This window comes from Eurypyga helias, unplaced genomic scaffold (genome assembly GCF_000690775.1).
Source record: "Eurypyga helias isolate BGI_N326 unplaced genomic scaffold, ASM69077v1 scaffold19455, whole genome shotgun sequence".
NCBI classification, from domain to species: Eukaryota; Metazoa; Chordata; class Aves; order Eurypygiformes; family Eurypygidae; genus Eurypyga; species Eurypyga helias.
The window spans coordinates 7950-31492 of NW_010253869.1; the positions used below are offsets into that span (position 1 = coordinate 7950).

General features: G+C 42.0%; 1 protein-coding gene across 1 annotated transcript in view; it reads right to left on the bottom strand.

The window, feature by feature from the left end:
* Positions 1 to 484: 484 nt before the first annotated feature.
* LOC104510537 (forkhead box protein N3-like) overlaps positions 485 to 23543 on the bottom strand; it is a 70109-nt gene continuing 47050 nt past the window's right edge. The window contains exons 3-6 of the mRNA XM_010152817.1: positions 22082 to 22147; positions 10967 to 11075; positions 3794 to 3817; positions 485 to 1034 (exon numbers count right to left, since the gene is read on the bottom strand). Of these exons, the coding sequence (XP_010151119.1) occupies positions 485 to 1034; positions 3794 to 3817; positions 10967 to 11075; positions 22082 to 22147 (749 nt within the window). The remainder of the gene's footprint in view (positions 1035 to 3793; positions 3818 to 10966; positions 11076 to 22081; positions 22148 to 23543) is intronic.

A 23543-nucleotide genomic window follows, 5' to 3' on the forward strand; every position in this document is an offset into this window, starting at 1 on the left:
AATCGTAAGGCCGTTAAAAGAAATTCTTAAGGGCCAAGCCTGAGTGACTACTAAATTATGCACAGCTCTTCTAGTGTAAGAGAGATTTCCAAGTGCCCAATTCTACTCCCATCACATTACTGTTGATGTCACTGCGTGTTCAACCAGGCATTTTTGACAAGCCGGAGAAAGCAATGGAGGTTTTGGCTTTTGTTTGGTTTTTTTTTTGTTTGTTTGTTTGTTAACTTTTTGTCTTCAGGTAATGAAAAGCTTTTGTAAATTAGCTGAGTGTCAGTATGAGTTCTATGGCTTCAATCTCCTTTAAAAATAAAAATCTTAAGGGTCCAAAAAAAAAAAAAAAGAAAGAAAAAGAAAGAAAGAAAATGAAAACAAATAGAAAGAAAACCAAAAAAGGAAAAAATTGCTGATATTGCCACAAATCATTAGAATTCACCTGACGTGCTGAAACAAAACTTTGTAAGTTCAAACAAATCATTGATTTGTTCTAATTTTTTGTGGTTTCCTTTTGCTCTTTCTGCCCCTTTGCCGTCCGATTGGTGATGTTGTTCAAACAGGATCGAATTCCTGCTAAATGCAGGAGCGATCCTGCTGCTTCTTTCATCTCCTCATCGTCACTTTCAGGGGGCTTTTCTGTACGTCTCTTTTTAAGAGGCAGTGTGTCACTCGGTACTTTTTTCGCCTTCATTAAATGTTGCCTTTTCTTGTGCTGGGATGCATACCCACTGTCAGCTAAAGAATCCTTGGTCTCCTTCTGGTTTTGCTTTTTGTCCTCCTCTTCTGTTTCACTATGGCTCTCGTGGCTCTGGAAGCTAACTTCACTTCCTTCGCTGTTGTCTTGGCTACCTTTAGTTGCAAATTCATACTGGTCGTCAGTAGAGGAAGAGGAAACGGAGTCACTAGCAGGGGATGTGCTCCGGTGGTTGGAAGATTTGGCACTGCTGTAGTTGTGATCCTCCTTTGGGTCGCCGCTAACAACTGGAGAGCCACAGGACTGCTCGCTTTCCGTCCGCATCCGGCAGTTTGATATTCCATTCCTGGAAAAACAAATTGAGGCGGTCTTAGAAGGTACAGAGGTGTGATTCTGCTTCAGTGCAAAAGATGGTAAAGTCAAGCCAACTGACAGATAATCTGAAATTGTGACTATCAGAGCAATATCCATGCAGGCTAGTTGCAAAGCCCGTCTCCAATTGCTTTTGGATTGGACTACACAAATAAACAAGCCAAAAGACACATAACAGGCACAAGAGGCAGGAGCAAGGAGGGGATGGTCACAAATCGTCATGTCTGACAGTCCTGATTTATGTTTCAACTAACAGTTTATACTCAAAAAAAAAAAAAGAATAAAGCCCCATTATCTTACCCACTGGTTATGAAGCAAACTCCGATGAGATGCATAAATATCCTCTCCCCTTTTCCATATAAAATGATACTTTTTACAAGAGCCTGTAGTGATAGGACAAGGGGTAATGGGTATAAATTGAAATCAGGGAGGTTTAGATTAGATATCAGGAAGAAATTCTTCACAGAGAGGGTGGGGAGGCACTGGAACAGGTTGCCCAGAGAAGCTGTGGATGCCCCACCCCTGGAAGTGTTCAAGGCCAGGCTGGATGAGGCTTTGAGCAACCTGGTCTAGTGGAAGTTGTCCCTGCCCATGGCAGGGGGGTTGGAACTAGGTGATCTTTGGGGTCCCTTCCAACCCAAACCATTCTATGATTCTATCAAAAAGGTGACTGACTGGAGTGCTTCTCTGCCTCCTCTCAACGACTCCTTTCCAGCCAGGACTCTTTCCAACAGAGGAGCAACTAAGCATAGCACCCAGGTAGTAGTCCAGTCATGTTTCTGACTGGGATCGGTTTATGAATAATCTTAAAAGCAATACAACCTAAAGCCACTAGCTGCCAACAAAGTATTAAAATGTGTTTGAAACAAATAGTAGGAAAAAAGCGCCTGGGTTTGCTCTAGAAGTTGTCATTTTCCCCTTTGGTTTTATGGCACTGGGTGCTGTGGGAACTACTGCAACACAATCGATTTAAAAACTGTGTCCTCTTTTGTGCTCCCTTAGAAAGGGACTGACCCTGTGCCATGCTTAACCGCTGTTGAAAAAAGGAGAGAAGCAGATGCTCGTCATTGAGTAGAGACATCACCAGGGTAACCCGCCACTTCACCAGCCCTGAACCCCTCTATCAGTTAACAAACCCCCAAAACAAGCAAGACGGTTTAAACCGTTACACGATAAACCGCTTTAAAATCTACCCTTGGCATCTTGGCGCTGCCACCTCAGTGCTGTGCACGCTCGCACTGAACAGAGACTTTCCTTAGGAGGCACGGCACAGTGATGTGTACGGGGTGTTACTGCTCTTCCGCCCAAAAACGGGGAAGAACCGTAGGTTTGAGGGAATGGATGTCACGTCTGGTTTCTTCACAGAAGAAACAGCAGAGTATTATCCGTTTCTGAAAGGTAAGGCTGAAAGGTGGAAAATACAGGAGTGGTATATAATTCCACAGTTGCTATTCACCTAAATGCTCTTGTCTGTGGGGCTCGCTGAAATGAGTAACAGGCTTTTGTGAACCAGCGGCAGGGCAACGCCAGACGGTGGCCAATTAATCACTCATTCCAAATGTTCATATTTAACAGTCTTCTCAAATAAACGTATGCAATAGAAGGCCCAGTTATTAACAAAGAAAGCCTCTTGCCAACCTCTCCTGCTCAACAAAATTATTTTCCCCTAGATTTCTGAGTAGCTTTACGATCCATAAATTATATACAGAACCCAGAAGGAATACACAAAGCTCCTTCAATTATTAATAACTAAATGCAATGTCATTCATGGTTGTGCAGCAAGCCAGCTGCATTTACTCTGTGATGGTTTGCCACTGCAGGGGTTGTCATTAGAGGATGCCAAATGCTTAAAAGAAGAAATCATCCATACTAAACTAGTTGTAAGGTGAATTTATAACCAACTCCTTCAGATCAGTCATTATCAGGAAGCATGTGATGCATTTTAAGTGACAGATTCTTCATTTTTAGGGTAAATTTACATTTAAAGATGTTAAAAATTATCATAAATTAGCATAAAATTAAAGTTACTTGATTTTACTAGGCAGCTAATAGTCAGAGCAATGTGGCTCAATAAAACTCACACGCTGCTAATTTTCCATTAAAAAATAACAATAAATCCTTGCTCCAAGGAAACAAACAGAAGACAGAATAGTTGGGAACTCAAATAGGATTCCTACCGACTAGGTTATTAGTGAACAAGTCTTCTAACAGACAGGATTGAAATCAAGATGCCTATTTTCATGTTCCTAGATCTACTCCTATTTGTTAGTTTGTACTGAGGGACTAACGCGAAAAGGAAAGCTTCAGTTCCATGGAGCAGAGCAACCACGTGTCAAAAAGACATCCCTGATTTGCCCAGCTCTTGGGTCTCTAGTGTTTGCTTTTACATAAAGGAGCTATAATTTGGATTCAAAAGCTCTGCCCATGGGACTTACTCCAGATCCCAATCCTTTCAAAAAAGCATAAATATAAAATGAAAGGCCTGGGGATTACAGAAGCAATGTCCTGGGGGAAGGTGTACTGCTATGGGGTTCACATTCCACAGGGAGTGACTGCAAACAGGGATGATGACAAAGAAAAACAGAAGACCACAGAAAGGTGAAAAAAAGAAATCACTTAAAAAACCATGGGAGTAAAGGCAATGCCAATGCACTTCAGAAGAAAATCTACGGTGGAACTGATGAGGAAATGGATAGCATTTTCATGTCAGAAAGATCTTTGGCTTTCACTTACATTTTGAAAGATTTCCAACCAGTTCTGCTTGGGGAAATAAAAGAGGAAGAGAAAGCAGGTCAAGAAGAGAGTTAGCAAAAGATATCCATAGAAACGAAAATGAGTTATACAGGCAGAGTATTCTAGGATATTCACAAGATCAAAAGTCATGTACTCGGCAAGTACATTAATCAGATTTGTATCTTGATACGCAACGGCTCAAACATAAGATATGAAGAATTACGTATAATTGATATCAGTAGATTAGAGTTGAATAAATCAGTATCTAAACCATTTGTATTCCACATGCACTTCTGAGACATTCTAAAGCTTCTCATTGCTCTTATTCAGTCACATACTCACTAAGGGGTGAATCTGTGATCTACTCAGTTCAGTCGAGATCGGCAGTGGACATAACCGTCCTGGGTTTCAGGGGATAGATTTTGGCCAGCTGAATCTATTTTTGCTCACAGTTCTGGTTGTCATTCTAACTTTGTTACTAAAACAATAATAGACTTTTAAAACAAGCTCTTGCCCTGATGCTTGGAATAATTTTTGAATTACAGAGGGGAAGAAAAGGTATTTAAGAATTCTGTGTTCACTGTTACAGTGAGGGGAAATTTATTTCAAGTAATACCTTTTTTCCCCCCATGTTTTGGTTCAGAACTTCATTTCCAGATTTCCAGAAACTGATGTGTTTTTGGAAGCAGTGGCCTGCCCTTTCAGGAAAGTCCACGGGACAGTGTTCTAGAGCTTTTCAGCCTACTGACATGGACTGTTTTATTTGCTTGAAGGATCTTAACCATAGTTACACAGATAAAAGTACCATGCACAGATTCTTCTTAAAACACTTCTATTTGGCTGTAGCACAATGACACAATCACTGCAGAGGTATGTTTGGACTTCTGAAAGCCTGACTCCATTCCCACTGTTAATGGACAGGAGTTCTGCTGCTAGTGTCATCAGGAGCCAGATGGGACTCCCAGCAGCTGGACCTCAAGTTAGTAAGGAAATCATGTCCTTTGGCAGTTTTTGTGCCTCTGCCTTTCAAAGGGGTCTTGCTCAGGATGAGATGAAAGTGATTTTACCAAGGGTAGATACACCTCCCTTAAATTTCTCTACTTGGTTTCAAAAAAGACAGGTAATCACATTCTGTTTGCAAAATGGCAAAACCCTTGCTGGAAGATACTTACTGTACTGCACACAAGAGACAGGTATATTCCTTTGATGAACAAAACTGGAACAGGCTGCCCAGAGAAGCTGTGGATGCCCCATCCCTGGAAGTGTTCAAGGCCAGGCTGGATGAGGCTTTGAGCAACCTGGTCTAGTGGAAGGTGTCCCTGCCCATGGCAGGGGGGTTGGAACTAGAAACTCTTTAAGGTCCCTTCCAACCCAAACCGTTCTGGGATTCTATGAAAACAAACCTATGCAGAGTTTAAGTATCATCTTATCTATGTCTGATCCTCCTGGATGACAGATATTGTATACAGAAAGGTGGCAGTTTTGGTATGTAATTGGAAACACCTAGTTAAAAGATACGAAGAAAGCAGTACAGCTAAGTTGGGTTTGTGGATTTTGACAGGTTCCAGGTTTGCTAAAAAATAACTACACTCTTTTCTACTGCATAAATAACATGATTTCAAAGGGAAATTCAGGACAGTCAGAACTTTTAGCTACACATCAGCTGTTACTTAAAACCACTACAGACCAGCAGACAGGGGGATGAGCAAGTATACGAGAAGTGGGTGGTGCTCACTTGCTGTATGATGAGATTCTATCACGGATTATTGAGTTAAAAGTCAACAAGTTGGTTACGCTATTGACAGAAGCTCTTACAAAGGTACTTCACAGCACAACTGTATGCAGAGGACCACAGCAAACGCGAGTCATGAAGTGCAGCAGAAAGAGCACTTTGTCAGTAGCAACAGAAGACTGGAAGGTAAGACAAATGCATCCCTCAGTGTTTTGCAAAAAGAACAATCGAGCCAGCTGGTGTTTTGTCCTTTAGTTACTAAAGAACTCCTTCAGCTCCCAAGGATAACTTGTCCTGTCTGTTACAGGTGGGAAGGGAATGCAATGCAACATTTGGGGTTTGTTAAGCTGCTCATGCTAGTAAACAAGTAAGAACATTAAGAATATACAATTGGGAATTTATAAAAGGAAGTACCAAGCAGTTCCTTTATCTAAGCAAAAATAATCAATCATTGGTAATGTAAGCATATAATTTTACTTGTGCTTTGGCATCTATGCTGCACATGTTACTTATGTTTCATTTATTTGATCACTGCTTGAGTGGTTGCTTCAAGGGAGGAAAAAATAATAAAAATAAAGCCAACATGAGAAATAAAATCACCATAATGAAAGCTAGGCATGAGGAATAACCTAGTAATTGTCCTATACATTTAAAATGAAAATAATCATAAATAACAATCTTCCATCTTGGAAAAAAGGCACATAACTCATTCTTGTCACATCCCAATGATCAGGAGTGCACAAGGAACTGTGGCCTTAATAGCAGAAGAAGAATGGGTATTTTAATATCTACTCATGGTGAAGTAGGTGAGGTTTGTTAAGTGTTTCATTTTGGAGTGTTTTATTGGTTTTTTGGTTGTTTTTAATTTTTTTTCAAAATAAAGGAAGAGGACTAGCTCTGCCAGCACTGATGCTCTTGCTTTCCTAGGAAGAGGGAACATTTTGTCTTGGAAACTTGAGTCTAAAATTTTTTTACTTTGGGCAATTCCCTGGGAATCTTGTGTTTGCAATTTACAGAATACTGTGAAATTCCTTGAGAAATTACAAATGTTTGCTGAGAAAGAAGAATTGAAAAAAAAAAGGGGGGGGGAAAAACCCCAAGTAATTTTGCATTAAGTTTTATTTTTAACCTGCAATGATTTACAAACCCAAAGTATTTCTAACCAACACCACCGGAAATCATTTAACCTATTGCCTAGGTGTAAGAGGCATATAAATAAATTTTCAACCAGCCTGAAACAACAGCCTGGATTCGTTCTGGGGAAATACAAGCTAAAGAAGGCAGTTAAGTCTATGCTGTCCTCCATCCTGGTATTCCTGATGCATCAAGAGACACAGAGAATGGCAAATCCAGCCAAAGCATCTTTACTGGAATGGACTTTGCTCAGCTCTTCACAAATCCTAAAGGTTTTACCTGCTCCTTAAGGCTTCCCACCAAGGTGGCTGCAAACTCTTCTTCCCTCTTTTCAGCTCCCTCTCAGGTGCATTTGCTGGCTAGTGTTATGGGATGGGGTTTTCATTTGGCCCTCCCATCAGAACAGACCACTGAACAGCCCAATAAGTCCCGTTGATCAGGAGCAACAGCACCTTAATCCAGACAATAAAATGGGGAACCAGTGGAAAACGCACTGGAGACCAGAGCTGCATACACCCTGGATTCCCTGGGAGCCCATCTGAATGCTGATCAGTGGCCTCTGTAAGCAGTGGACATCTGGGGCAGAGGAAAAGGAAAAAAGGCCCAATTCATAAACATTACCAAGGATATAACCCGGACCAAATGACAGGCCTACGCCACACGGCTGGTGAGAGTCTTGGTGGAGTAAAACTCCACCAAGCTCACCTCAGTGACCTGCCCGCAGCAGGCAGAGGCAGCTTTGGCTCAGCAGGCCCGCTGCACTGCGGCTGGATGGCGACACAGGCACACACCGCTCATGCCTATGGGCAACCAAAGAAAATGACAGATGTCACGGTGGAGGCTGGCTGCTGAATGTCCTGAAATCCTAGTTCAGACAGCTCTAGTACTGTATCATCAGCTTCCAAGCTTCTGCTCTTCCAAAGGGTTGGGGTAGCTGCTAACACCTTGCTCATGTGGAAGGTGATTGATTATATATGAGAGTTTCTTGCACCTTGCCAAGAAGCACTGCCCACTTTGATAGAGACTATGGCTACTGAAGAGGACACAGAAGTCCTCCTCGGTAAACATTTAAAAGAGAGTTTCCAATGGGAAACATTACACAGCAGGAGCGAGAGCTCACCTTCAAAGCACAACCTTGCACACGTAAGGAAGGCACTACCAGCTTGGCTTGCTTTCATTTAATACCTTTATAAGCCAGTATTTCCTTTTCCACATATCCAGACTACCACTGCATTTGCTTTTAGATTCTCTCAGGGAATTGTATGGGGACATGGTCTGCCAAAAATACATATGATGGATCTCATGTTAGAGACATGCTACACGCTGTGCAGCTTTGAAGCGTTATTTTCCCCTGCTGTCTTCGGGTGGGTCTTGGACTTGTCAGCCACAACATGGAAAATATGGATGGTAAACAAGCTAAAAGTGGTGTGAATAAAGTAAATAAAAAGCTACTGTCAAAACACATCCAATTATGCTCTGCTGTGGAGATTTAACACCACAGGATGATTTTCAAAGTAAAAATAGTGTGGGATGCCTTTTCCATTCAGAGATTAGTTTGGAACGAAAGGCCTATTTGTGCAATTTAAGCCAAATGCACTACAGCATAATGATGCTCTCCACAATTGCTATCCTTTATTCATGGAAAGCGGTGGATTTATTGTGTTTGTTAAATACTTTTCAGTAGGTTTTTCTAATCCAAACTACTTAATTCAATCATACTTTATATATAAAAAATAAAGCAATTACAAATAATTACAAGGGAACAGCAACACATCGACACCTTGTGCTGGAATAAAATAAGCTAATACTTTCAGTCACACTCTTGAGGAAGAATAACGCAGTGAACTTCCCAACTGATGGGAGCTAACACATCAGGAATCACAGATTTCAGCATCTTAGTCCCGTGACATGGCTTTGGATTAGCCAAAATACTCCACGTAATTACAACTGCAAATTTAAGCCAAGATCAACCTTTTTGTTACTCTGTTTTGACACTAATGGCAGTCTGCACACAGGACAACGTACCGCAAGTTATTTGCACACAGTCTGCCCAGCAGACTTCCCTCCTGGTGAAAGCTAGAAGGGGAAATCAACATTCCTGCACCTGAACAGGTCTGAGAACACCCCCCAGCAGACCGACAGGAGCGTCTCCCTCAATGCAGGAATGACAGGTCTGTATGAACAGCACTCCTGCTCTTCACCGCAGCGGAAGGCAGCTGCACGGATGCCACAAGTCAGACACGGCAGGGCCTGTTCAGCCCTGTGTACCTGCGGAGAGGGGTAAGCACCACAAAACAGGGTGCCGTCTTGACAGTAGCTGGTAACAGAAGCATCCAGTTCCAAGAGGACCAGATGATGTTCTAAGAGGCGTAGTGCATCCAGAGTGACCTTCCTAAAGAAATTCTGAACCTTGTTATCCCTGAGAGCAGCAATCCAAAACTGCCTGCTAAAAAAACTAACTTCTCAAAAGCTTTCAAAGCCTCTTCTTCCTCTCCCTGGCCCCTCTTCAAGACTTAGAAGAGTGCATATTGCGGGAGCCCTTAAATATGAACAGACATCATGCAGACCAGGGATATACTCATAGCAAGCTATTTCTGATATTGCCTAAGGGTTGAGAAGAGAACAAAAAGAATTAGAAATGTCTGCATTAACTAATTAGAAATGCTTTTCTCCGAGACAGAACAAAAAGATTGTAAGCAAGAGAGGAGTAAACCCCCTCATTTCCCAAATCTACATTAGCAGGTAAAGATGCTGTTCTGCCTGCTGGGAAAAAAACGTGAGAAGAAGTCCTCAGAAAACGCATAAACTTTAACTGTATTCAGCCTTACAGCAGAGCAATGTGAAGATGGCTACTCAGAAGGAAATTTTCAAGTAGCCTGGAAGGAATAACAATTCTATCTCCTCCTTGAGTCAACCCTCATTATGAAACAGGGTCTCAGAAAAACTCAAGCGAGAATATTCAGACCACACTGTCTTCCATTTAGCTTGGACACCTCGTAAAAATAATATATATAATTAATGATCTAGTAGTCCCACAGCTCTGCAGTCCCCAGCGGAGCAGAACTGGCTAGAGCCAGCAGTGAAGCTACTGAAGATGGCTGATCTCCACTGCCAGAAAGGCCAGACTGATGGAGAGGCACTCTGCAGCCTCCTGGAGGATGACCCTCAGGGCTGCATCCCTTCAGCGTAGCAAATGTGAAAAACAGCTGAAACAGTTGCCCATCAAAAAATATGGATTTTATTCCAATTAGTGTCTTCCCCTCTATGCATTTTAAGCATCGAGAGTATATGAATGTCAGAGGTTCTCTCTCTCTCCATTTATTGGATGCACCCAAAGGGCTAGACACTGATTCTGAAAAGGGATAAATAAAAGGAAATGAGAAAAAAATCCCAACTAAAAAAAATGGAATAAGTAGCTATCAAGATACTTCATTTCACTGCCTTGCAGCCGTTTACTGAGATCAGAGGGCGTAATTGGAACAGCCCAGCAAAGCGGGGTCAGCACTAATTATGAACACCCCCTCCCCCCCGATTACCCAACTGCCTGAGCTGAAAGAGCTTTTGCAGCTACAGGGAGTTCTGAAAGGGAAAGGGACTGGCAGCACACTTGACCAAATTAATCTCTGTTGTGACTGACTGAAAATGGAGCTATACCTGAGGCAAAGTGTTCTTCCAACAATAAACCATCCCTGCTTTAAGTAAAGCAAACCACAGAACCACAGTTCTTATTGCCATCACTAGATGTCTCTTACTGCCCTGCTTTCTGAAAAAGTTCAGCATCTTCAAACAACATTTTACCCTTGAATGTTTCAGCATAACCTTGAAACAGAAACTGCAGTGAAAGAAACTGCCTCAGAAAGATCTAAGTTACTAACAAAACGACAGCTCTGTGTTTAGATATCTTTAAGAATTTTCTTAATATTCTTGATATTCTTCTCACTGGTATTTAATACAGGAAAAAGGTCTTCAGGAAAAGGGAGAGAGGAGCAGGAAAAAGCATTTGCACTTAGAAAAACAGGTCACTGTAGGAGGTTCTCACCATAAACTGCCTCCAGTTTGCTAGTGAAAATAAAACTGCTTTTCACAGACCAGAGTGCAACAGTCAGATGTGCCATGACTATGAGCCTGTCTTATCTTACAAAGAACGATGAACCAAGAATTCTAGGTGGCAGAGTTTTATTTCATTTAGAGTCTCAGAAGTATTAGCAAGCAGCAAAGTATCTGTTGATCAGAGCTTATCTATTCTTTTACATTCCCTGCAAAATACTGCTTTATTTCATAAAGATCCCGCAATGAGCCACTCTTACCTTACTGCAACAGCCATGCTTCCTATAGGGTTGATTGGCAATGGCCTGGCTCCAGGAAATATTCCTCTACTCAGAACTCGAGCTCCATTTTGTATCACTCCCGGAGGAACTAAAAAAACAAACAAAAAAAAGAACATTTTTTCTTTTAAAAGAAAAAACAGAAAAATGTAGGTGCAAAATGTGGAACTCGGGCTTTTCTGTGAATCCAGAAAACATTGAGAAAGGCTCATGTAGTATGCTGCTTACCTTGAACAGCTCAGCCTGAACTCCTGTGACTGCCATGCCATTTCCAGCGCTATTTTCATGGCAAAAGAATTAACAGGAACAAATGATAACATGGTTGTGGAAGCCACTGCCTGACCTAGTTGCTGCAGATCGCTCCTTGTACAACCGAATCACTTTTGGTTTGTAATCGCTGTTCTGGCATGTGCTTGGAGTCAAAACCAGCTATGAGTGTAGATGTAACTATGTCATCTACAATATCAAACGGCGACCCTTTACAGATAAACAGAAATATAAGCACCGCACTGCAAGAACAGAAGCCATAGCTTTTTGTCATCCCAGCCTACTTTCTGAGCAGCAATCTCTTGGCCTCTGTCTCCTGCAAAATAAAATATTAACTACAAACGTGGATTTAACAGAAGGGCAAGAGGAGAGGCTAAAATGGCATTAGCTCCATACCACTAATTAGCTCTTCTCTCTTGCCACCCATGACCTCTGTCACCCAGCCCGACAGCAGTCATGTGCCTTCTGCACACGGCTGGGCCGCAGCCGAGCCTCCCCTGTCCCAGGCGTCACGCTGACGCCACTGACACCACGCTGCACGGGAACGGGCCGCTACAGATGCGAGATCTCACTGGGGCCTTGTAACTCGGCCGTGTATCAAAGCCTGCAGCCCTGGCCAACAAGATTTCAACCTACAGCCGAGTACTTCCCTTCTATCCAGGCACGTTTGTGCGCTGCTCAACCAAGGCAGCCAACTCCCAGCTGAAGGAACAGCAGAGGAAGAACTGTCATGGCACCCTGATGGAAGAGAATGTCCTTCGCAGGTCCTCAGCATTTTCCTCCTCCACTGTGGGACGCAGGATCACGGAACACAGCTCTTATCCTAGGCACTTACCAGGGACTTATGCCTAATGCCATTTATTTGCACAGCTATCATGTCCCTCCAGGATGGAACAGTAACCTCCAACAGCCCCAGCCCAAACATCAGCGTCCACAGTCAGCCAGTTGGCTTTACTTCAAGTCATCATTTACACCATAACTTCCCCTGATGGGGAATGTCCAGAAAGAGAAGGATGATCATTACTCTGGAAGTGATATTTTTACACATGCAGAGATTATATAAATACTTGAAAGACAAATGTAAATCCTATCACTTTATATACACCCACAGAATTTTATTTTTAAACAAATTACAGGGAGCCTAGAAAAATCATTCAGCCTAAGAATCAACACTTTACATGCCCAACTTCAAAACGCTCACACCCAAAAATATTAGCGTATTCTGAGTCAGAGAAATACAAAATCAGAAGTAGATTATCTCTAAGTTACTGAGGTACATTTCAACTCCCTATCAACACCAAGCCAGATCCACACCTCCCTTCCTGCTGTCCTGATGCTCACTTTGCTTCACTCCAGACCACATAGATTAGTTCTGGGAAAATAATCTTCTTTCTCCTGCTGTTGAGAGCACATCACCCCTCTAATCAAATCCTGCCACTGTGTTACACCCACCCTTGCTTCTGAGCACCTCTGAAGAACAGGTCACTTATATTTAGGTGCTTAAGTACAGCCTCAAATGGCTAAAATTACAGAACCTACTTTATGACAACTAGGGTCAGCTTTCATTGACCAAAATAATGTAAAAACTGCTTTTTGCTATTTATACTCCACTACTTCGTACACTTTTCCCTCCAGTACTAGATTATGAGAAATCGATCAGATCTGTTTCACTTGGGAGACACTATCAGGCTTTCAATGCTCCAATGCTCAGGTCTGAAGATCTTGCCGAGGAATGTTATCTTGCTAAGAACTCCCAAATCTGAATTTCTTACTATATTTGTTTCAACACCATGACCTTAGGATGGCCAAAATACCAGTGTCATGAAAGAAACACAGTCTGCTCAAGGATATGGCTGACCTAAAATGCACAGATAACAGGTAAATTCAAAGCAACGGATAAATCTGCTAAATATCAGAAGATCGATAAAAAGACATCATTTCCAAAGGGCACGGTTTTTGCAACAGGCTTTCAACAGGGACAGATTTTGTGCTGCACTACAGAGTTTCTCTGCGTTTACAAAGTCCTGTTAAAAGAAACGAACCAGGAGTTTTGACCAAGAAAGATCTGGGAATTTTCTCCTTATTGGGACACTAACCATAGAGTTTCATACTGAAATGAAACACTTAGGCACACGCAGAGCCACATGTCAGTCAGCTATGGATATTGCCTAAACAGATACACGTGTAAAACTTGACAGCAAACACACTGAAAGTTCTACCACAAAAAGAGAGCAACAGGCTCCTTGATGCCCAAATTGTTCTTCCCATGGTTACCTAATTATCCCGGTCTGCTGCCAGAACTAGCTGATGCTTCTCTTATCTTCTCTCCTCTTCTACCCTCTCCTTCTGCCTTATTGACAACTCCCATTGCTTCTTTAAAAAAATCCCGTCTGGTTCCCCACCACTCCTCTAAAAACATTGTCTCACATCCTGCCTTTTTTACCTTCCCTGAGTTTCCTTTTTTCCTGCACTCGTATGTATATGAACTATGCTGCTAAGTCTCACAGCTTAAGACTTTCTATATACCGACATCCTCACATCTGGACTGGAACCCATCCTCCCATCTTCTTCGACCCCCTGCAGGTTTGTTAAGTCACAGCGTGCTATTCAGGAACACTCTCTCTGAAAGCTTCACATTTAAAAATACTCTCTTTCTCCCCCTCACCTTCCCTTCAGGAATTAGCTGTTGTTTTTTAAAAAATAGAAGTTTTCTGCCCTCTGAAAATATCCCCCAAAGAGACAACCTGGTACCTACTCTTGCCTATGAAATTCACTTCAATTATGTCTCCACCACTCAGAGTAACTATTTCAGCTTGCAACAGCAGTGTTACTGCTACGGATTTTTATTTTTGCTTCCTAAAGCTCTCTGAATTAGGCTGCAGCAGTACCACTCCATCACTAGCTAAATCACGCGGACAGACAGACGGAAAGGTTCGATGAAGGGATCAACTAAAGGAGGACTCTGGACAACGCAGTGTATCCTTTCAGTAAATGCCTGAAACCATGATGAAAAAAAAAAAAACCACACCACAACTTTTGCTGGTAAATTAGACACTGTAGCACTCTACACCTAAAATGAAAAGCAGGATCAAGGTAATTCAGTGGTAGAAGGTATTAATTTCCAGTTATCCACATAATCAATGTGTCACTCACTGTAAGGCCGATCTCTATTGCTCATGCATCTCTACTTACAGTATTTAAAGCATCAATACTCAGCCTTCCCAAAATGACAGTAATTACTTCAAAAAAACCCCAACCCCTATCTATATAAGCTGCTAATACACTGTCCCTGGTACCCAGACACTCTCCCTGCCTTTGTGCAGGCTGTATGAAGATGGCTACTTATTATCCAAGGAATTATTTCCACATGTTGGTATTTCTTAAGGGTTGTGGATTATTTACTGGAAAATATGTGGTGCTTTTATTCCATAGGTGCATTTGTGCCTTACAAGCTTTAATTACGTCTCAAACCCCTACTTTGAGGTGAGGTATTTATATTTCAGATTGAAGAGTCAAGGTGTGGAGGTAAGATAATTTACTCTAAGCCGTATCATCAATCAGTGCCAGTCTGGACTAACACCTTACAGTCCAGATTCCTCTTTTCTAATGCTGCTTTAACCAACAGCACAGGCAGGTTACATGGTTCCCAGTTCCTAGACAGAAGTGTGAAATGTAATTCACACCTTTCCTGTGCAAGTGCCGAGAGACCGTTTTGTCTGAGAAACTCGGCTGAAGAAAACAATGCAAAAAGATCTGTGCGCTTCTTTGATAAAGGTTCCCTCTTTCACAAAACGTTCCTAGTGAAAGGCAGAGAGTCTGAAGCAACAGAATCATTATTCACCTTTCAGCTTTCACCACTGCTATGTTTTCAAGGAGGCACTGGACCTCATTCTGCTCTCAGGAAGCTTAAAACCCAGGAAATACTTCCACTGGAGTACAGCTAAACCGTGCACAGAGAATCTGCCCCTAATCTGCAGCATCAACAGGGAAACGATTTTTGGATCATGCTGCTCTGGTGGAATTCCACAGCCTGAGTAGGATCTGCCGGCACGTCAAGCCTCCACTGGCCAACTGCAGAGAGAAGCAATGTATCCAACATCACAAATCAAGACTGTATCTCTGAAATTCTCCGAGAAGGAAAATAATTTGTCTTTTGCAGCAAACTCTCACATTACAGTTTAACAGACAGTAAGGTGAACGCCACGTAGGAGAACACAATCTGAATCCATCACGACACTACGTTCATACAGTGTTAAAAATGTCCAAAAGAGGCCCTAAAAAATCCAATGTTGTTTTGTAGCCCGTACTCAGCCTCTGGAGGTGGAAATCAGGTAGATGGCCACACGATTAGCCCACAGCCAGTGCAGGACCGTTTTAATTCAGAGCATGGTCTCATGCGCACATTAGCCGAGTAGAATATCCCAAACTGTGGACTTTTCATCACATCCCTCAACAGGTAACATCCGTAATCTCTCACTTGCAAGTGCGCATGTGGGTGAAGCAAACCTCTTCCGTCTCATCCGAGACCTCCGCAACAATCAAAACCATGTTAGACTGGGTCCTTCCCTGCAGATTCGATTGTCTAACAATGCAAAACGAGGAGGAAATACTCAGTAGACAGAGCCTTCAGACACACTGATACCCCAACAGCTCACTAAATAAGGAAACCAACCTCTTGGTCAAATGTTGGCATGTGGAAGTTAAATATCAGTGCTGAGAAAGGTTTGTTATAAATCAAGGAAACTAGAAGGAAAAGAACATGCTTGTTACCCCTTATGTCATCTGGGAAAAAAGCATACCCTTCATTAAACTGTCTAGCTCAAGGTAGCCAATATTTAGACTAGTGAGGAAGACTGAACAGAATTTATTGAAAAGGAACATTAAACAGTGGAATATGAGGGTAAGAAGGTATCTTGTAGAAACAGACTGGTTCTCTGCCTCTTCTGTCATCATGTGGCACACGCATTTATCTTAGTGGTCTCTTCCTTGACCCATCTCTTGTAGCACAGAAGAAATCACTGTTGACAAGAGACACTAAGTTTCTGCTAATATTTGTCAGCTTCAGCTTTTTTCTGCCAATCTCTCTTCCAGGACAGTGTTCAGCAGAATACTTTATCTCAGGCTACAAGAACTGCAAATAGAAAATTGCTAATGATATATAATTGATGGGACATCAGAAGTTGCCAAAAGCAAGTGTTATTTGCCAAATGTGGGACTTTATTCACTTCAACTCTCTTATCCCAGGCATAAATTTGATGCCATCTGCCTAACTTCTTGTGTTTTACTGCTCAAGGACGATTTTACAGCTCTTAAATTCCATAGTCTGTAGTCCTGACAAACTGCAAATCAGGGATGCATGCAACAAGCCATTTACTCCAAACAAAACTTTTAGGCAGGGGGAGAGAAGTGTATCCTTATAATCCTACCACACTCGTACCCTGTCTAAGGACATTTAATAAAAATCTTCCCAGTTATTTTTTTGTGTAGTTAGAAAACCACTGCTAGCGATCCTTCCATTTTGGTGACACTGGAACTACTCAGTAACAAACCAAAGCATGCTTCTAAATCGAGATATGAGGAGTAGGGAGAAGGAAGTAGAAAGTATTTTATGAAAGTCAGTTTGCTTTTTCAATTCTCTTTCCTCACTTTAATGACTTAACACTGAAACACTGAAGTAAAAAAAAAAATTAAAAAAAAATCCCCTCTCCTCTATGTTGAGGATGCCATTCTCCCCAGAATCCCAGCAACTGGAATGGAAAGTTTCAACCCTACGAAAAAGGGTTTTTTTGCAGTTTTCACTCTGATATAGAATTATCAGCAAAAATAGCTTTATGAAACATTTATCATATTCTGATATAAAAAGTTAGGCTGGAAGCTGTCTAATAAGTTGTGACTTGTCCACAAGGAGTACAAACAGAACTTATCAAGTTTCATATACAATAAAACTGTCCCAAGAAAACAGCATGTTCTATTTGGTCCCCTTTGGAGGATTTCTGCCTGTTATTAAGGCAATCCTCTATCATTTTTTCTCTTGATTCCTGTAAATCTATCTTCCACATATGCAATCCATTTGCATTAGCTTAAAAAGCAAATTTCCTCGGGATACAATTTTCCAAGTACATAGGTACAGTTTTAGTAGCTCTCTTTAGGGAATTCTCCTCCCACCAAGTTTAAAATATATGGATCTACTCTGGGGTTTATATGCTTTGAGATAAAGATCAGTAAAGATTTCCAAACAAGAGAGACACTGATCTCGCCCTCGGAAGCCTGCTTTTTAAGAAACACTCAGCAAAGCTCCATGCTGGATACTCCCAAACATCTTTCCCAACAGCACTTCAGCCTCCTGTAAGGAAACACCCCCAAAACCAGTGTTGCAAAGTCTCCTGAAGGCCACCACCTTCCAGCTAACCTGGGTGAGCAGGGGTGAGCAGTATCGCAAACAGAAAATTGATGTTCAGAGCTGAGAGGTCTCTCAGTTTCCTGGTTTCTACCCAAAACCTTTCGGCAAGCACTGTTTATAGCTGCTTGCAGTATTAAACTTCAGCTTGAGCAATGTACTTACATTTCCATGCAATTCCTAAATTACATAGCAATGGGCAAAGGACTGCTCATGAATTCGAAGCTCTGTACGATATCGCTGAGTCAGGAGCCTCCTGAATTAAATCAAGATTTCCAGTATAATCACTTTGTCTGCAGTACTGTTTCACTAGCAGCAGCAATGCACAACACACACTCCCTTCTTACTGGTCCTTCCCGAAGAGCAAATGGTTCCAAGTTCAGAACGACCTCACCAATCCAGAGGGTATTGCTCCTGAAAATGCGTACAGTGACTCGAATCTCAGGAAGTCCAAACACGCTGCAAAACCACGAAAAGCAGCCTCCGTTTTATTCACGGCAAAACAGAACGGTTTGGCAAGACTAGATGTCGTGCCCAGGATGCTACACTCTGAGGAGTCGGGAATGCTGGAGTGACAGCTGGTAACATTTACTTTCAAGACACCGGTAAGAATTAAAATATTGAAAAACTTGACAGTTGTACAAAACTACCCCTTGGGCTTCATCGAGTTAGTAGCCATATCTTCCAAACTGAGCTTTGCCATGTGGTCTCCTTGCTCTCTGTCCTCTCTGTGCATTAGATTCCCATCAGGGAAAACAGGCCCAGAAATTTGACGCAACTTGTCCAAGATGGCCCAGTTCCCTGCAGCTTAAAATACAGTTTTCAATGCAAGTCACGTATTTTGGAATGAATATTCATGTACTAATAAAATCCAAAGTGTTTGCAACTGGTGATAGATGCGACTGAAGAAAGCACGGGTTTGAGTTGCTGTTTCTTTTTAGACATAATCAAACCATTCAAAACTTGATTAAATACAATGACTTCAGAAACTGAAGCAAATCAAGTATTAAAACTATGTTCCTACATGCCCTTTCTTAGCATATCACGGTACGTTTCATGCTTTACTCTTGGTGTCAGCCAGATTGATTGTTCAGTGGAGTCTTGCACAGAGCTGGCTACTTTGAACCACTGCCTTTAGTTACAATCTAACAAATATTTGGGCTGTGAAAACACTGCAAAGTGTTAATATTTTAGAAATCGATTTCTGATGTCAACACCCCAACCACAATTGTGTTATTTTCAACCGTTAGTGAGAATGTGAACAATAAAGTTCATGAATCTATAAAGTAAAATGCCCCCAAACACAAAAAAATCTTACAACGTTTTACTCTTTTATTCTGCCATTTTTTCTGCATTAAAACTAAAGCCCGGTGTGATGGGAGTAAATGGTAAGCAGTGTCTGTGCCATCTCAGACACCATTTCAAGACTTCATATAAAAGCACAAGCTGATTTTAGAATTCACGTGCGGTTGTTAGCAGTGTTGTACACTTGGGTATGGAATTTTAAATGGTCATTTAAAACTGTAAAGTTAATTAATCAATCTGTTACAAAGTAGGAATAGTTTACTCTGGATTTGCTAATGTCACTGAGATGGAATTCCTTTCTGATAGACTATATTAAAAGAAAAATTTAATGAGACTTTGAATGATGGCTGTAGCTAACTTCATCCTAAAGATGCTTTTAGCACCCACATTGCCTGGACGAGCACGGATTTTTATCCTGCTTGAAAGGTAGCTTTGAATTCAAGAAGATGCCTCCAAAGTCAAAAGCCAACACACGTAACCATCCACACGAATGTGAATCCAGACTCTGTTACAATGTACTGTGGAGGTATCCATGTTTAACAACGATGGTTAAATGTTTGTAGGCAAAGGCCTTAACGGACCGGAGTGTTATACTTTCTGACTCGTCAAATTGTGAACACCGTGAAATTACACTCACGTTCTGCCTCCATCTGACTGGCTGTGCTGTGGAAGCAACAGGCACATTCGGAGTCAGACTCTCAGACCAAAAGGGTGTTTTCAGACAGGTATTAACACCCGTGGCCCAACTGTAAACCGTGTCCCTCCCTCTTCAAATCTTGTCATCAGAAGATGGGGCATTTTGCAGCCCTCATGGCTTGAGCAGACACTTGACACCACGGTCTGATACGATGCACAGAACTCTAAATCTCCAAGGGGTCAAACAGTACCAGCACTCTCACTGCCCCCACCGTTCACAGCTTGATTTACATACCACTGTAGGCCCTTGACAGAGCAGAGAATGAACTGTGAGCTTCTAGATGATGCTCAGCATTGCAATGAAATTTTTATAGCCCAATTGCCTTTTATTTGAGAACTAATTTTAAATGTGATTTTTTAATGCAATTTTTTCTTAATGTGCAGAAGTAATCAATTTGCTTCAAGCTGCCTAAGATTTTCCCAGATACGTGAGACCCAACCACAATTCATAGGACACTATGATTTACTTTGTGACCACCAAGGTCACAATAAAAACTTCTTCCCTTTCCTCCTGGCACCTGCCAAGCCTAGCCAGCGTTTGAAAGGATTCAGGAACTTGGGAGGAGAGCCTGCAGTTCAGTTTAAAGGCACAGAAGAAGGCCTCGTTAATGCGGAGCCATCTTTCTGCTTTCATCTCCCTTGCGGCCATCAAGGAGGCAGCAATGTGAATGAGGAGCCATCTTTCTGCTTTCATCTCCTTCTCACTTTTGACGTCCTGACACAGCAGCCCACTGGAAGGTGACACGGGGGGAGGGAGATGTCAAACTCCTAGAAGGCTAGAATTTCCTTCCCCAGGGCAACCTCTACAAACTAAAATAGTAATAAGCCATTTGCCAACCTGCAAGCTATGATCTCTACGAAATGAGTGCCCAAGTCTCCAAGTCACTTCCACACAAACACCTGCAATGCTGGCAAACGTGTGCCTGTGATAGAAATCTGCAGTTTAGTACATGCACCTTACTATGGATGTCCTCCCTTTCTTGTCTGCAATCCTATCCTGCTTCCAGTTCCTCCAGGAGGTCAGATTATTCTGTGTTTTCCCCATCCTTTTCCATGTACATACTGCTTTATGCCTCCTTCCCTCTATTACACATCCTTTCACCCCTGCACTCTCATTCTACCCTAACTTCTTTTCACCTTTCCCTGCCCCACAAATCTGGATTCTTTAAATTTCTGATCCCTTGAGGATCTCTCATTTTAATCTTTCCACTCAGCCCAGTGATAACCTCCTCTCCCTGATAAAATCTTTCTTTTTTCCTACCTATACATAGCTGGGACGGCTCACCCTTTTAACACACACAGTCTCTGAGGGCTGTTCAGGAGAGGAGGACAAGGACCACTCTTCTCCCTTTCCACAACAGACATTTTCTTGGTACATCCCGCTCTCCCCGGGGAGGAGCTTCTCGAGGCTTTTCTCTGGCAGGGTCACAAAGCAGGCTGACAATAGCTTTCCTTGGCTGCACAGGAAACGCTTTGATGGCAATCGACTTTCTTCCCAGGCAGAGTATCAAAGTGTGAATCAAGGCTTCCCCTGGAATTTGGATTTGGTTGCCCGAGCTAGAACAATAGTGGTGATGCTAGACAGGCTTGATAATGGTTTCTATTTTAACTTCTGCCTTTATTTTTTAGAGCTGCCTGTCACTTGGCATTACTACCGTGCTTGCTGACCAGCAATATGTTTGTTTGCCTGTACTCCCTGCTTTTGTGCAGCTGTATTCCTCTACGGATTCCTCTAATACCTTCACTGCGAGCTCTGTGGGGCAGGATGATTCCTGCACTGTTTGAGCAGCCCAGTACAGCGGGGGCCAAGGCCCCTTCAGTGCTGTTAATACACAGCATCAAAACCTCGGCTCTGGTCACAGAACAAGGACAGTACTGGCAGGAAATGAGACCTTTCCTTGCTCCCCGGAGCCTGCCTACTGCCTTCCATCAGACAGAGCGAAAAAGCAGACTGGGCAGGATGTGTGCAAGGAAGGAGTTGAACCAGTGCCCAAGTGAATGGAAAGTATCCAGATGGCTGTGGTAACTCACACGATGGGAGTCAAATCAAAACAAAATGAAAACAAAACCATATGCCATGTACCCTTCGCTCTCTTGCTCTCTTTCTCTCCCTGCCTTTCTTCTGGCTGTTGCCCCAGGTCCTTTTATCAGTATGGAGAGTAGTACGTTACTCAATTAGTGTATGTCATGAATAACAATAACCCCTCTTTTACATCAGAGATCATGGATTATTATTATTCATGTAACAGAGAATGTAAAATGAACCACAAAATTATACTCATGTAAAGGTCAGAGGAGTGTTAAGGGTCTACAAGGGAAGTTATATTTCTTCATTATATCCTTCTTTTTATCTGGTACGCTGTATACTTACAAAAAAAGAATATTAACTTTACACGTCTATGTTGCTATATGCTATAGAAATATCTACTCACAACCTGCTTGTATCTCAGGGGGAGTATTCAAAAGCATCATGGCAGTGGCAGCATCAATGTCAGGATCTGGAAAAATCAACCAATAAATACATTATTTACAACTGGGCTAATCTTTGTGCCCCCGTTGCTAAACTACAGGTTCAACCAAATCTCTGCAGTGAAAACGTGTATGAGCTCATTATTCAGAGAGCTCGTTGATCACACATCGAGTTAACCCCAAATTTTCACGTGATCCCTTTGCTACTATGAAGTAGAGCGCAGTGAGGAATGTCACCAAACCACACTCATGTATGCATGATACCTTTGCTGTCAGCCTCATGAATTCGCTGTTTAATTCTGTGGAGAGTATTTAGATTTCATTACAAAGGATCTGTGAAAGCAGGTGCAACATCACAATTTGGAAGCAACACACAGGGATGAGCTGACAGCAGAGCGGGAAAGCGTAAGGAACACCTACACCTGAGCAAGTACAGAAGATGACACTCGAACATTTTGATTTGTCGATAAGGATTTCTGCAATGTTTGAGAGAGCTGGAAGCCAAACTGCCAAAATTAAGACAAGGAAAAAAAAAAAGAAGAAACTAGCATTTCATTGAAGCACCAACTTATTTGCATCCTCATCCATTGTCACTTTAATATAAGCAAAAATCATCGTCTGGCTGCTGTTATTCTTAAATGGGTTTCTGAATCCCTCACGAACAGTCAGTTGACAGATGGTAAGTTACAGAGACAGAACAAAATATGATCCTTTTATAACTATATTCGCTTGCTTCACACGCAGCAGCTCGGCTGCTATGGCAATGTAGGTAGCTATGACAACAGTAAACAACCCCACAACGGCCACTGAATAAGCTGAAAAGAACATCTGCCCCAGCAAAGCGTCCCAGCTGCCCTGGGGCGCAACTTGCTAATGGCGCAGCCGTGCCGTGCGACGGAGAAAGCCGCCGATGCCATGTCCAACTAAATGAAGTGTGCAATTGAGGCAGACACAAAAACGCCTGCCCTGGTCGACTGCTGCCGCCACGCCGCTAAATGGAAAGACTAATGAGGATGCGTTCGTTGCTTGAGTTTCGGGGTTTTTTCAGCTTGTCAGTATTTATACTAAATTACATAGCAAAAAAATCAATTTACTACTAATAGCTTCATGGCACTTTATTTTGGCTATTCGGTCAGAAAATTACTTTTCACCGTTAAAAATACATATATATATAGCACCTTCATATATTTCAAATCTATTTCCAGGAATATGACGTGGTATAAAGCCCTACAATCTATTAACAATACAAATGACGTAGAGAGGATTTCAATATCTGCTTAAGCAAAATAGAAATTCACTTGACCAGTTAGGAAAAACAAAAAGGATCCTTTTTTGTTAGTAAGTATGTACTACTTCTCTGTGAATAGCTGGAAACACACTTCTAATGGCTACTTTGTTATTCAATTCCTGAAACAGTAAACAGAG